General features: G+C 38.6%; 2 protein-coding genes and 1 non-coding gene across 5 annotated transcripts; all 3 read left to right on the top strand.

The window, feature by feature from the left end:
• The first annotated feature begins 108 nt into the window (after positions 1 to 108).
• On the top strand, positions 109 to 9661 carry plag1 (pleiomorphic adenoma gene 1). 3 transcript variants are annotated; one of them, XM_053497534.1, is made up of 3 exons: positions 109 to 308; positions 5249 to 5672; positions 6132 to 9661. In XM_053497534.1, exons 2-3 carry the CDS (start codon positions 5437 to 5439, stop codon positions 7057 to 7059), a joined length of 1164 nt encoding a protein of 387 aa, XP_053353509.1. In that variant the 5' UTR covers positions 109 to 308; positions 5249 to 5436; the 3' UTR covers positions 7060 to 9661. The 3 variants fall into 3 exon arrangements, with proteins under 3 accessions (XP_053353509.1, XP_053353511.1, XP_053353510.1); XM_053497536.1 differs by having other exon boundaries at positions 5334 to 5672; XM_053497535.1 differs by lacking the exon at positions 109 to 308 and having other exon boundaries at positions 5108 to 5672.
• A 1638-nt stretch (positions 9662 to 11299) lies between these two features.
• Positions 11300 to 14170, top strand: rps20 (ribosomal protein S20). Its single transcript, XM_053498586.1, has 4 exons — positions 11300 to 11440; positions 12760 to 12859; positions 13042 to 13115; positions 13929 to 14170. Exons 1-4 carry the CDS (start codon positions 11438 to 11440, stop codon positions 14109 to 14111), a joined length of 360 nt encoding a protein of 119 aa, XP_053354561.1. The 5' UTR covers positions 11300 to 11437; the 3' UTR covers positions 14112 to 14170.
• Positions 12901 to 12974, top strand: LOC128532111 (small nucleolar RNA U54). Its single transcript, XR_008361269.1, has one exon. It is a non-coding gene; the product is annotated as a small nucleolar RNA U54 (small nucleolar RNA).
• Positions 14171 to 15604: the final 1434 nt, after the last annotated feature.

The raw sequence follows: 15604 nt of genomic DNA on the forward strand, positions 1-15604 counted from the left end.
AATAGCCGACGAGTCCGAAAATTTTGATTTTCTGAAAGGTACAGCCGGTGACAGTGAAATATGAAAATGACAGGGTTATACACAAATCACAGAGCGCGAAGGGGCGGGGTAAGTGTGTAGGCGTGGCCTAACGGTGTTCGGTTGCACCGCAGCGCATAGCCTACACAATGGCTGCTGGAAAGAGGAGAAAGCAAACAATTTTCAGGCCCGCCGCGTCCAGCAAAAAATATGAGAAAAAAATTATTAAAATTCGGAAAATAGGTGAAAGTCAAGGAAAACGCCCTAGAAAGGATGTTAAGTCTCCCACGGTAAGTTTTGCGCAAATTAAGTAAATTGTTACGGTGTTCTTGAATTAAAATATCGGGGTTGTTCAAATTATGAGAGTGAGGGTGAGCTAGGGAAAAAAAGTTTGCGTTAATCAGCGCCCAGTTTGGGACCTGAGAGAAAAGCAGCGGAAGATAGAAATTCAGAGAAAATTAATATAAATTAAGTTGTTCTGTCTTGTCACGCCGCGTTCACTGCAAATCAATGTCAACAAACGGAGGAAATCCTGGAGCTGTGAAAAACTTGGGGAAAAGTTTAGAATTTGACTTTAGTTTAAGTTTTTTCCCCCCTCTGAATATTATAACCTCGGCGGTACGGGGGTGTAGAGCCGTAGCGAACGCACGCGCATTTAAATACGGCGTCAAAGAAAATAATCGTATAAAATGCACGCGCGCTCGTGCTGCTCGAATTTTGACACATACGTGCACGCGAGACGACAGTAAACACCGTGCTGTCGGCAGAACCGCGTTTGCGTGCGCCGTATCGTGCGTGAATGCCGCATTGGAAATTGGAATGAAATAGTGCTAAAGTGTAGTTTCTTTTAACCACGTGATTTACGAAAGTTGTCGGTTCAAAAGTTGTGCTCGAGTTTACTACTGAACACGTCGGAGAAGCCAGGAGATAATAAGACGGCGTTTCCGTGTGGTTTCAGGGGGGCTATCGGCGCGAGGAAACGCTGCTTGTCAATATCACAAACAACCAAAATGGAGGGAGAAGTTAAGGGGGACTAATTGGCCGATGCTGAACATTTTCTCCCCTCCTGTGTGTCTCTGTGTCTGGACGTGTTGGAGTCCATAACAAACCCGACAGCGTGCTGACTCCTATTACTAACTCACTCAGCTTTGCATTCATAGACGTGATGTGAACTGGGATTGAGTTGATTACTAGTGCTACCAGCACTGGTCAGTCATCCTCAGAGGTGTCCGTGTGTATGTATGTGTGTGTGGTTTGCAGACCGTGTGGTTCTTATCATGTAGTCCATTAATGCATATAGTGTTGCATTGATGGATCACCCATACATGCTCACAGGATACGTTTTTATTGCAAACACTTTTTCTCCTGATGCATGCCTCTATGTATGTGGGTGTGGGGATGAAGGAGCATGTCTGCAGGAGGGGGCTGGGGTTGCCTGCTCAGACAGGGGCACGCATACATGCCTCCCGCTCACTTACCGCTTGGAACTTTTTTTTTTGATCGGCTTTGTATGGTGTGTGTTTGTGTGTGTGCTTTTCCATTTGTTTTATGTGGCGCGTGGGGAAAAGTCGCGGCTTGTTGAAGGAGACGCAGCTCCACGTGCGGGACAACTCGAACAACCTGTGGCTTCTCGGTTTTGTTTGTGTATCACATTTCCGCTCGAGAGTTGTAACCAGGCGCGTGGCAACGTCCTAAACCGCACAGGCTACTACCGCACTAAGTAGTGTGTGGTGTGTGTAAAGAACACGCGATTTCTTGTAACTATGGTAACCTAGGATGGCGTACTATGTAAAGTGCGGTAGTGTGCGGTTTGAGATCCAGTGCCCATGTGCACTCCAAAGCCGAAGAATCCTATTTTTGATCAAAATCAGTTTATGAAGTAATTTCGGAAGTTTTGGAAATGTTGTGCATTCTTGGGGCATTCCTGCCCATATGAATTAGCATTTAAATATTTAAACAATAATAAGAATAAAAACGTTTTTATTGGCATTTCAGTGCATTCTTCTTGTTTGTGTAAAAAAGAGAAAGTTGTAAGTTTAAAAGTGTATTTTAGCTATTAATATTGTTTTGGTTTGCAGTATTTTAAACCTTTCTTAAGCTTGAATGACAAATCTAAAAAGAGAAATGATATTTACATCTTGCCTGATTTATAAATTACATTTTATTTAGTTTTGTTGTGTTTGTATCTCCTGTTTGATTAGACTTTTAAGGTAGTGATTTAAGATTTTGACATAAAAAATGTTTTTCTTTTCTTTAGTGCAGTAAAAGGTTAATTGTTAGGGTATATATATATATATATTTTACACATAAATAATCTTTTGTAAGATGCAAAAATATCTCTTCAAGCTGATCAGTTATTTTAGAAGGAAAAAGTTATTGTGTTCACAAATAGTCAGAAATGCTTGCTCATGTAGCTGTTGCATATCTTTTCTAATGATATAAAACAAAAATATGTGTTTCCTGTATTTAGATGTATTTAAATGATTTGGATGCTAAATAATTGTTTATCAATGCTGAATCAATAATTATCTTAATTTATAAATATGTAAAATTTGAGCATGGTTTCTAATTTGATATGGATCTAGTCTTTTCTGTGTACCAAAAACATTTCCCCAAGTTATTAATTAAGTATCTCATGAGCAAAGGTTTCCTCTACAGTTTGGATAATAAATGTACTGAAATAATGTCAGATTAATACGTATGTTTATATGCAATGTATATGAAATATAATTATGTAAAAGTTGCATTAAACAATTAAATTTTTCGGAGGTAATTTCACCCGATTCTCATGACTAGTAAATTTCTTTGTTTTAACTTAAAAATTAGCCTTTAAATAATATTAACAATTTAGTATGAATAAAAATATATTTTATTATTATTTTTTAACAATATTTAAATAAAAATGTCAGGAAGGTACATTGACAAATTTAAAATTCAAGCTAAAAAGTTTCTATGGTGTAATGCGTCTTCTGAGAAAAGTTTGAATTCATACAAGTGTACATCCAAAGTGCTGATCCTTTGATTCATTGCTCATAAATAAGACTAAAGTCAGATGGAGAAATATTAAACTCAATATTAGAGTAAGGTATATAGATAAATAGGAATAAATGAAAAAATAAAGTATCCTTAGGCTTTAATAAAGAAATTAAATGTAGTACAGTGTATTGGTTAGAGAAAGAATATTTGTTGTTTTTACTTGAAAAACAACCTAAAGAACCATTTATGGTTCTAGATTTAGGGTCCTAAATGTAAGATCTAAGTACTAGTGGGTGGGTGGTAAGTCTTTCAGTAATTGCTGCATTGGTGCATTATCACAGACATAAACTGCTGTCCATGTACAATTCAATAGATAAAGATGAAGAGAAAAGGTAGAAGTGGGTAATGAAGGAATAAATAGTTCTACTATTTTTGTTTTGCTAGAGATAAAGGGATGAAATATGTATAGCTCATCAGTCTGTAAGAAAACTACTGGTAGTCCGATTTACTCATTTTACCCAACAGTCGCAACAGTATTGCAATGATTAAAATTTTTATTTTTTTTATAGCAATAGACTTGAAATGTTTAACTTATTAAACTGCAAACAAAGTGGTATTTTTTTCGTTTTAATGTATATTATTTAGTAACTACTATTTAGTAACTATTTAGAAACCATTACAAAGAGTAGGTGGTTAAAAGAGTAAGAAATTTTGATCTGTATACACTAAGAAGTCTTAAGTGGTGACCTATTAATTTTTTATTCCCCTCTATCCCACTGAACAGACTATCAGATAATGGTGTATGTAGGGAACTTTCGATTAAGACTTCATATTGTATTCAGTAATTATTTGAGTTGTCTAAAAGTTTCTATTTAAAACTAAAAGTAATGCAAGATAAGGATTGATGTACATTATAAAATGTGCAAGGTTGTGTGTGGAAATTTCTTTTTTTCCTCTAAGCTGTGAACATAAGCATTTTATTCACTCAGGTCCAATAACACATACATATAGTGCAGTCCATGCATAATTGGGCAGATTCCTTTGCTATTTTGGCACTGTGTGTGAGCACTGCTGAATCTGAAATGAAACAATAGTTATGAAAAGGTTTTAATATTAAGCACATGTAGCCTACATTTATATCAGGTGAACCGTGTAGGAATTACACTCGTTTTTAGACATAGTTCTTCCATTTTATAATCCCCGACGTAATTTGGTAATTGACTGCTCAGTTATTTCTTGGCCAGTTGTGTGTTGTTACATCACTACTTTAAGCACAGGAGAGCTGACAAAAGGTCTAGAGTTGATTCAGGATTTTGCGTTTTGCATCTGGAGTCTGTTACTGTTGTCAGTGCCAGTAAAGGAAGCCATCACGAGTCTGAGAAGCAGAATCAATCAATCAGACAAATGATCAAGACACATCACCTGTTTTGTTCAGTGTTTGGTATACACGCAGGACAAAAACATAGTTCTTTACCATGTCCTCGCGAAACTTACCCCCATGTCACTAACGATACCTTTTGTAAATGTGGATTAAAAGTCTGTAGAATTCCATCGTAGTCTCATGGCTGAATGAGACTGAGATGAATTTGTATCGACGGCGTCAGAAAGAGGAAAGTTTGGAGAAAAAGGAACTGTTCACGAAATAAAGCATACTACCTCATCTCACATGAAAGATGGTGTTATGACCATGTATGGCCTAGAATGCATTACTTTAACGGAAGGCAAAAGTCCCCAAAACAAGCAGGAACTGAAAACAGCCTGCAGAGAATAACCAGGAAAGATACCCAGCGTCTGGTGATGTCTGAGAGTCACAGACTTCAGGAAGTCATCAATCGCAAGGGATTTGCAACCAAGTACTAGGTTACAGTTTTATTAACAATTATGTTGAAATGTTCACCCACTTTTTTTTCTATATATATATTTCGTAGAGATAGAAATGGGGAATGTGTATTAAAAAAGTGAATGCTGTTTGTGCCCCTCGAAAAGGAAGACAAATTCTGACTTTCTGGCATTTCACACTCTGTAGTCTTTTTACCTAATTTTAAATATGCCTGAGGACATAAATACAATAATAGTCTTTGTTTATCTTACATTTATGTGTGGGTACATTTATGAACATGTTTACCCATGTTTATTGCATATGTTATAGTTTACCTGATTAAACATGCCTAAATCTGTTAAAAAAGCAAACCTTTCTGTTGAATCAGGTGTTTTGCACTGCAAAAAAATTAAGAATCATTGTTTTATCAAACAGAAATACAGGATGTTTGTCCAGTCGCCGATCTGCTTTTTCCTCTCTTCTTTTGGAACCCTACCATCATCCTCTCTCACTTCCTCAGTGCTTGGCCTCTCTGTGGTGTTGAAGATTCAGCCTCTATCACTCTATCAGTGATCGGACACGCCGCTTGTGTCCACTACGTGGCTGGCCTGCGCTAAGTCGCCATGGCCACAGTCACCCCCGACGATGACTGCCCCAACCTGGCAGAGCACGATCGAGTGAGGAAGAGGAGGCCAGAGGGGAAAGGGAGAAAAAACTTCCCCTGTCAGCTTTGTGAGAAGGCCTTCAACAGTGTGGAGAAGCTGAAGGTGCACTCTTACTCGCACACAGGCGAGAGGCCATACCGCTGCACGCACACTGACTGCACCAAGGCCTTCGTCTCGAAGTACAAACTGCTACGGTAGGTCCCACTGTCATCTGCAAACTCATTCTGACTAACAGGTGCTTATAGACTACTAATTCCTCATATTCTGTTAAAGTAATAATCGATTTTATCACAGTGCAGATATATTGTCTCGAATCATGCCGTTACAATTAGAATAATACTGACATCAGACTGGAATCAGACCTTTTCATGTGTATAGTGATCCTCGCAGTTGGATGATTGTGACTGGAGTTTAATAATTTCCTCTTCATTTTAACAAAGACTAGTTAGTTCAATTCATCGTGGTTAGACCATTAAATTTAAATTTTAATCTTATGTATTATATTTAACTGTTATTAAAAATGCAAATACATGTAATATATGTTATATGATATTTCACTGTTTGACATATACATTCACACACTACAGGGACACACCCCTTTTTTGCTCTTTTCTTCTTTCACTATAATAATGCGTGTTAGTTTGTTTCTACAGCCACATGGCCACACACTCACCTGAGAAGACCCACAAGTGTAGCTACTGCGAGAAAATGTTCCACCGCAAAGACCATCTGAAGAACCACCTGCACACACACGACCCCAACAAGGAGGCTTTTAGCTGTGCCGAGTGTGGCAAGAGCTATAACACCAAGCTGGGCTTCCGAAGGCACCAGGCTCTACATGCGGCACATCGTGGTGACCTTACCTGCCAGGTGTGTCTGCGGCCATATCCCAGCACCACCCTGCTGCTCGAGCACCTGCGTGCCCACGCCGGCAAAAGTGCCACGACTGCAGCCAAGGAGAAGCGGCATCAGTGCGAGCACTGCGAGCGGCGTTTCTACACACGCAAGGATGTGCGGCGTCACCTAGTGGTCCACACAGGCCGCAAGGACTTCCTGTGCCAATACTGCGCACAGCGCTTTGGCCGCAAGGACCACCTGACTCGGCATGTAAAGAAGAGCCACAGCCATGAGCCGCTGCGCGTGAAGGCAGAACCGCTGGAGCCCTCGGAGCCACACCCTTACATGTTTGGCCCTGCCTCCTACTCTCCTCCACCACCACCACTCCGTCCTGAGCTGGAGAGCTACCTTCTGGAGCTGCAGGCGGAGGAAGTGCCAAAGCTGAGTACTGCTGCCACGTCCTCCGGAGAGACACCTCCGTCTTTGGACTTCCTGTCTCCTCTGTTTAACTTCCTGCCCTATGGGCAAGGGGCAGGGCCAGCCTTGGGGGTTTCCTACAACCAGGAGGAGGGGCTTCCTGTGATGACCCCTTCTCACGAGTCTCCCGATCCTCTTGGGCCAATTCACACTCTTTCGCATCCACACATGCTTTCACAGACACACACGCTCACCACAAGTTACACACACTCGCCAAGCCTGAATACAACCACCACCCTGCCTCGCTTTCACCAGGCCTTCCAATGATCCAAACATACACAGGCATACACATTTAGCTGCCATATAGCACTTACATCAATTTGGCACTTAGTTTAAAATACAAAACAAAGACACCAAGACAACACTTATGACATAAGTCAGTCACACTTATACAATTCTGTGCCTTTGAGAACATATCACTTCGCTTGGTTCAGTCTACTTTAGTCTACATTTTAGGAGTAAGCAATAGAAGATGTTGAACATCTAAAAGATGTCATGCAAAACTGTCTGGTTTACGAATGTGTATGTGCCTTGGTTTGCAGTGAAGTTTTGCTCTCAGACACTGAGTGCATATAGCTTTCCCATTTAGCACTTTGAATTTCTAGTGATGTTCTAGAGACGTTCCATCAAAGCTAAACGTTGAGTTTTTTTTTTTTTTTTCGTTTTTTTTTTCCTGATACTTTTGTTTGTTGGCTCACAAGCTGATGGGTACTGAAATGCCAGCATCTGAATGACTATACACAGCCAAAGGCAACCAAACCCCTCAGAGCCAGAGTCTTGATGGCTCGTCTAGTTTTGCCTTTTCTTTCTTTTTTTTCCTTTTTTTAATTATATATTTTTTTTGTTATGGCTGTTTGCCTTCATGCTGCTGCTCGTTTTAAGGAGCCTTAAACTTTACCAGTGCAGATCTGCTTCACTATACAAAGCAATAAAGGGAAACATGGACTGACTTTACAAAGATTATCACGAACAGCTCTTAAACACCCCCTTTCATTTCTCCCTTGTTGTTTTTCCTTCCTTTTTTCTTCTTCTTTTTTTTTTTTTTTTTTGCTCCTGGACTTTAGACACCAACACAACCTTCAACCTCATCCGCCAGAATGCTGTCCATTGCACTGATTCTGATTCTCATCAATGATAAAACAAAAACATTCAGTTGTAGGGATCTGTGCTGTGGCATTCAAAGCACACACAGATGTCTGAGTGACATACACAGTCTGTGAAGATGCTCTGTTGTGAATAAGAAACATGTCTACACAGATTATACAGTAGATGGCTCCAGAAGCTATAAAACACATCTACAGTTGGCACAGTCTTTTTCCTAAAACACCCAGCTAAACCCCTGTACAGATGCGTGTGTAAGTGAGTGTGTATTGGTGTGTGAGGGGGACGATACAGGTGTGTGCTGAGCGAATGTCGGGGTCTTATTGGGAGTTGAAGGTTGTTGGATGCTGGAAAGCCTTCAGGCTGGGCATGTTTTCATAATAGCACTTTCTAAGGAATCTGACGCCTTGGTTTTGTTATGTTATGAATACGTATTTTATGTTAAACAACATGTTTAGATGTCATATATAGCTTTTAGCAGATTGCTAGCATGTGTATATATACAGTATATATATTAAATGCTATGTGTGTGATATTTTTACAGGTACACTTCATACAGTGTTTAATGTTGTAAATGTCTCCTGTTTTTGCTTTATTGCACAAAATGTCTGTGTCTCTCACTGAGACTTAATGCGAATGGTTTATTTCCACCCATACTTCTTTTTCTTCGAAGCACTTCCATGGTTCAAAAGGCTTTTATAAATATCTTCACAAATCTGCAGTTTGTAAATACTTCAGTATTGAGAAAAAGTGTATGAAACTGGGAAGACCAGAATGCCTCAACATTTTAAGGTGTGAAACGATGTGATGTCATTTGATGCTGCTGAGTGGCTGACGGATTACGCGGAGAAGCTGATTAAAATGCTCTGCAGTCGAGGACGATTTCATTGGGAGACACAGACTTAGCAATTCTACTCTTCAGTTTCAGTGGTACCATCACGCAGTGTATGTACAAGTGTATGTGTGAGAGTGGAACAGTCTCTCGACTCGGATAATGCTGCTAACGGACATGGTATAGCCCATGATGGCACAACGGGACTTTTCTTTTTTTTTTTTTTCTCCTCCTTTGAAATCAATGAAATGTTTAAAGAAGGAGCGGACGTGTCCGACGCGTGTCATATTTTGAGGTGTTAGTAAGGCGATGTAGTTCTTATTAAAACCGATTAAAAGCTGGATGTTGCCACAGCCGTGTTTTTCGAGAGAAGGGTCTTTGTAGAACTGAACTCTAAATGACCTTCCGAAGACGAGAAGAAAAAGAGAAGGAGTGTGAGAGTTTTGTTCAAGAGACAGCATTCCAGCTATAATGGTGTTTTACATGGTGTCCTTATTGTTTTAATCACATTTCTGTAATGCCATCCTGTGATAGTGGCTATTGCTAATCAATGTATATGTTACCGTAATGTACTTTTACAAACTACTGTTGTATGTGTATATCCTAAGACAGAATGAATCATAATTATCTGTGTGTGTGTGTGTGTGTGTGTGTGTGTGTGTGTGTGTGTGTGTGTGTTGAGAACTTGCTGCTGCAGCCTGCGTTTCCTTTTGTCTCCAGATGACATCATCCAAAGAGAAAGTTATTTAGTGACTGGCTTGACGAGCCAGTTGTGTGCTGTAGAAGGTGAATGGCAATGTGTGAATGTGTGCGTGTTTTGTGTCTGAGAAAGAAAGTGTGTATCCGCGTGCATTCAGACGACCTTTGCTGCTATGTGAGGAGAGGAGAGATTTGGTCCAGTGTTAATACTGTTCACAGTACTGAGAGCTCAATAAACATACCAGAAGGACTCATGTTACAGACTGCTGTTTTTTTTCTGCTCTTGTTTGTGTTTCGATATATGGTTTGTAGAAGGTATTAAAGGATAGAAGCAAATTGATATCGAGATTAGATGTTATTACATTCTAGGCTTATTAGTGACTGGTAAAGATTATATGATACAGCCATGGAAGCCTAAAGTATGATATGTATATATATATATATATATATATATATATATATATATATATATATATATAGTTAAATAAAATGTAGTGTTATATACTGCAATGCATGGTTACCGTTTACTGCATAGATAAATCTAAATTAAAAAGACAACATTTGTTCTAACATTTATGGCATAACATGCAAATAATTCTTCTTCTTTTTTCCAGAAGTTGATTCCTATATGGCACTATTTGTGCTATATTTGCTTTTATAGAATAGTTGTACAGAACCTGCTGCATTATCTTCCAGCCATTAGACGCTTTCCAATAGCTTGGCAGTGCTGCAGTGATATTACTTGCGTGTTTTAAAGTTTTATGACAGTGGTCTCTCTTCAGCATATTCTTCGTCGATTTCAGGGAATTGATCCACACAGTCCAAAGAGAAGTCTTCTTAACCTCACTTGCAAAGACCATCAGAATTTAATATATTAATTTCATACCCTGGGGGAATTGTTTTGCAGTAGGCAGTATTTGATGTGACCAGAGATTAAATGTTTCATAGGAAAAAAATATTCTGTCCCTTAAAGAGATAATGTTGTATGAGGACTTTAAATATAAAGGTGAGTGAGACTCAAAATTTCTACCTGTCTTGCATAATTGCTTTGCGTAAGTAAAAAAACTTTTATTGCCTAAATGTATGTGGTGCAAATGAAAAACGCTTTATGCTGTTGCTCACTCTTTTTTTTGTACAAATTCAAAATACTGAATCCAGTTTTCTAAAAGCATGAAAGAATTTCTAAATTTATATAAATTCTACTGAAAGCCATAGATATTCCTTGGAAATTTCATGAAAAGAAGTTTTAACTTATAAAGCTTCAAAAGTTATACAGAAAAACTAAATGTCTTAACGATTCTGTATATCATATTTATTTTTTGTTCAGCACAGATACATCTTTGGTTTTATGCCACCTGTATTCACTCTAAATGCATTTTTAAATGATCGCTTATTAATCCTTGGCTTTGTGATATTTATTAATTACGCATTCTGGCATAATAGATGTGTAAGCCTATCATTATCTAATTTGTGATTAGACTACACAGGATTTGCCACTGACTGCTCATAGTGTTTACTTGGTGTGTACTTCCAGGGGTTTTAGATATTTACAAGCTGCTAATGTTGTTAACTTGAGATAAAAGTTCCTTCAAATAACATGGTGTATACATATATATTTCTCTCCTAATATCTGCAGTACTACACAACATGGCAGTGAGTACTGGACTAACAGTGCGTCAGTGAGCACATATCCTGAAGCGCCCAGTGAACCCGCTGACCCTCTGTCCTGCTTCTGGACGCTGACGTCAATGGGCGGGGACGCTGTCAATCATTTGTCATATCAGCCAATCCGCTTGCGCGCATCTCTCCCGCCGCGTGCCTGCTCTTTCTATTGGCTGGATGTAAAGTCGGTACAGAGGTCGCGCAGTACCCGGATGTATTATATAAGTCTCTGAGCAGGCCTCGAAGCCTTCCTTTCTGCGAGAACACAGCACACGGTGTGAGTCTGTGCTTCCTGGCTCACCGCTGATCGCTATTTACTTTCACGATTAAGTCGGCCAGGAATATTTAAAAATGGTAAGCGAATTACCTGTTTGTTACGCGTTTGTTGTGTTTACATAACTATGTCGAAATTATTTTAAAACTTACGTTTTTATTTTTTTTTTATCGTGCACGTGCGGCTTGTTAGCTATTTAGCTTGTGTTGGCTAGTTAGCTTGTGTTTTCAGGAAGACGGACGGTATGTTCTCTTTTACAAGCATTTATATATCTACGGATATGCTCAATGTATTTAACTATTATTATCGTTATCATGTGTTTAACCTTTTTGTTAATTTGTACTGCTGAATCGTTTCATTGCAACCTTGGAGCAAATTTTGTAGATTAAATATTAACACGTTATAACGTTTGTAATGTAGTGTTAAGTTGTAAGTTAGTAGTTACAGTATTTGGTTCCTTAGTTGTATCAAAAGTTTGTGAAAATGTGATTTATGGGCTAAAAAAAACCTAATAGGTTGAGCTCTCATTACTGTTGACCTCATTGGTTTCATACTGCACTAGCTATAAAATTAATCAACTAGTTTAAAGTGTGTTCTGCAATGTAGTATCAACAAGTTTTGAGACCAGTTTTGTAACACGCCAACAGATGGCAGCACAAGGCTGCATGCTCAGTCACAGGGAGCGCAGAGCATCATAAGTCAGTGTGCCAAAAGACATTGGTGTATCAGCTATGCAAATGGTGCTATTTTGACTGTGTGCGTTACACCATCTGCTATTTCATCGTAGACTGTAAGTTAAAACAAGGAGCGAACGTGGAATTCAGCATGAAACTGAATCTACTATAGGATCATTTGACATGATTCGGAAAGTTTATGGCGGTTCTGCAATGAGTTGTTTGAAGTAATTGAGTGGTACACAGGCTTCAAGAGTGGAAAAACATAAAGATAACAAGAGATCACAAGACCTTCGTTGAGACGATATAAACCATCTGGCTACTTGTGCATAATTGTTGAATATGATCTCAGTTCCACATTCACCTTATTCGCCAGATTTGGCTTCTGTGGGCTGCATCACCTTTCTGAAGATAAAGGTTCAGCTTCAGGGCAAATTTGCAGAAGGTGCTAAAAAAAGGAAAGAGTGCTAATCTCAACTTCGATGCCACCTCATATTTAGTCCTCTTTATGGCCCAGATATCTAGAACATGCCTTAAACTTGGCTTGCACCCTAGTTTATTAGCTCCTTCTACCCCGAAATGCGCTGCACTATTGGTTTTTTATTCCTGAATTTTCAATGTGTGAACAATGAATGAAATGTGTATTAGTCTGCAGATAGAAGGGTATAACATCTAGATAATAACTAGTTCTAAAGTGCCCTCATAGCTTTCATTCTAACTTGCAGGCATTCAAGGACACTGGCAAAGCTCCCGTTGAGCAGGAGGTGGCCATTCACCGCATCCGGATCACCCTCACCAGCCGTAATGTCAAGTCTCTTGAAAAAGGTGGGTAATTTTTTTTTATATAAATATTTTTTTCACTCACTTGGCAATGAGGACAATCTTTTTCATTAAAATGATTCTATATGAATTACAAATTATACGCTATTCTGAGCCAGTGTCACATGTCCAAGCTTAGGATTTGCCTTTCTGTAAGTGGTTTTCTAATATAAAACTGTCCTTGATAGTATGTGCTGATCTGATCCGTGGTGCCAAGGAGAAGAGCCTTAAGGTGAAGGGACCTGTGCGCATGCCCACCAAGGTAAATAGAGCAGAGGAAACTGGACTTTAAAAGGTCACAAGCATGGACATCCTCTAACCTCTATTTTAATGTGCATTTTGAACTCTGCTTATGATATGTCTAATCACGTGCTAGGATGTGCCATCCCAAGGTTGGGTATTACTAGCATTCTTTCAGTTAATTGTTTAAAAATATATTTGATGTGAATATTGTCTCAAATACAATTGTTTGGGCAAGTAAAGGGGGGGTAAAAAGTGATTTGGCTTTTGGATGAACCTGATTGTTTGCTAGGCATCTTTTAGACTTTCTAAGGTAAGAATTTACCGCATTTAATGAGAGTTTTGCCTGCTATGAAGCATTTAATATGCCAAAAGTATAACCTTGCAGAAGATGGGATTTATCAAGCTGAACTACATCATGATTGGTTACATGATTACACATCTGTGATTGGTTAGATTCTGAGCAGAAACATGTGAAATGGCAGGGCAGTTAGTGTCCCTTCCTCAGTCAGGCCAGTAAATGAAAGACAATTAGAGCTCTTAGTTTATAACTTCACTTAATTTTTTTCTGCCCACATGGGGCAACTGTGTGTGTTCTGATAAGAAAAACGATCAGATCATTTTTAATCATGGCTAATATGTACTTAATTTAAGATGTACTGTTTTAGTTTTTGCTTAAAAACATGTTCTTTTGGTTTTGTTGGGGGTGGGCGATTGACCATAAATTGAGTGGACATATGATAGCCCAGGCATTTCCCCCTTAACTAGTTTGTTGGAGCTGTATGTTGTCATTTCTGTTCTGATTAAGGCTTCCCACTCTCCCCTGCACTTTCAGACTCTGCGCATCACTACCCGTAAGACTCCTTGTGGAGAGGGTTCCAAGACCTGGGACAGGTTTCAGATGAGGATCCACAAACGCCTCATTGACCTTCACAGCCCGTCTGAGATTGTCAAGCAGATCACCAGCATCAGCATCGAGCCTGGTGTTGAAGTTGAGGTTACCATTGCAGATGCATAAGCTGCTTTGGGTTGCCAGCCTGAATTACTCATGTCTGTGCAATAAAACTTTGGATAGATCATACTGTCTTTGTGTTCTGATTACAGTACTAAGAGTCTGAGCATAACTTGGTAGACCTTTAAAAAAAAAAAAAAAAAAAGCAGAATCTTGGGTTTGTCTTGAATGTTCCATGATTTTTCTGTAGCCTTGAACAACCTAGCAGATGGGGGGGGGGGGGGGATCCCATGCTGCTATAATGGTCAGTGAATATTAAAAGACTTGGATAAGTCAAATGATCATATGTAGTGAACTTTAAATTACATCTTGAATATTTAAAAATATCAGTTAGTATTAAGACAGTTATTTTAAGAAAAAAATATATATATTTTTGATCGTTATTTTGAAACCAAGAAACCCTGGGCTAAAAAAGCAGGCATGCTAAAAATGAAATTTGCCAACAATCATGTTTTATACCGCTTCTGTACAGTGTCTCAGGCCTGGCCCAGCAGTCCTTGGCCATGAGGTGGTGTGCAATCCATAGATTTGATTGAAAAATCACTGCACTAATTATTTGGAAATACTTTTTTGAACTATGATTGTAATTAAGGTGTATTCAAACCTATTTATCTAGGTTTCAACCAAACTGGTTCTTAAATTAAGCAAGTGGTGTAAAAAACAACACTAAGTTAATTTTCTATTGTAAGTTTCAAAGCTGGGTGTAGAGTCTGAAAAAACAAATTTCATAAAACTGGAAAATGCTTTTGGTCCTAAATTTTGGCCATCATGCAATTTTTGATTTATTCATCTTAAATAACATATAGATCTATATAGAAATAGATCAGCTGGCTCACGGTCATGTCATATGCTAATAAGTAATGATTTTAATAGTGTTAAAAGAAATTGCCAGCTTTTTATTTTTTTTCTTAATCCCTAAAAATGTAGCTAATAAAAGTTGAACAAACCTACAGACTTACTTTCCACCAAGTACTTAGATTTGTACATGTGCCCTGCGATGGATTGGCACCCTGTCCAGGGTGTACCCTGCCTTGTGCCCCCAAGTCTCCTCGGATAGGCTTTTAAGGCCCCCACTACCCTGTATAAAGGATAGAGCGGTATAGATGAGTGAGAGTGATGTATAAGCTGCAATCTTTTTGGTCTGACTTTGATTCTGGGTATTGGATTGGGTCATCTATAATCTACAGTGATTTTACAGAGACTTACTTCCCCCCAAAAGTTTAATAAGGCTGCAGTAGCATTTAACCTAATTTATCAGAATTATTGAGTCATTCTGTAATTTGCGGTACACTTCACATAAGCAAGCGAGTTAGTAAATTCTTTCAAGGTTATATCTTTTAGTTGCAAAGCCTAATCATTAACATTTTTAATCTGATTGATTATTTACACTACTTTCCTTATTTTGACCCATAATATCAGTGCTAGGATTCGCCTGGATGATCACTTCTTAGTTTCATAAATAGTTTAACATCATATTTGAACAAATAATTACATTAAAA

The sequence above is a fragment of the Clarias gariepinus genome, chromosome 1, assembly GCF_024256425.1.
Source record: "Clarias gariepinus isolate MV-2021 ecotype Netherlands chromosome 1, CGAR_prim_01v2, whole genome shotgun sequence".
Lineage (NCBI taxonomy): Eukaryota > Metazoa > Chordata > Actinopteri > Siluriformes > Clariidae > Clarias > Clarias gariepinus.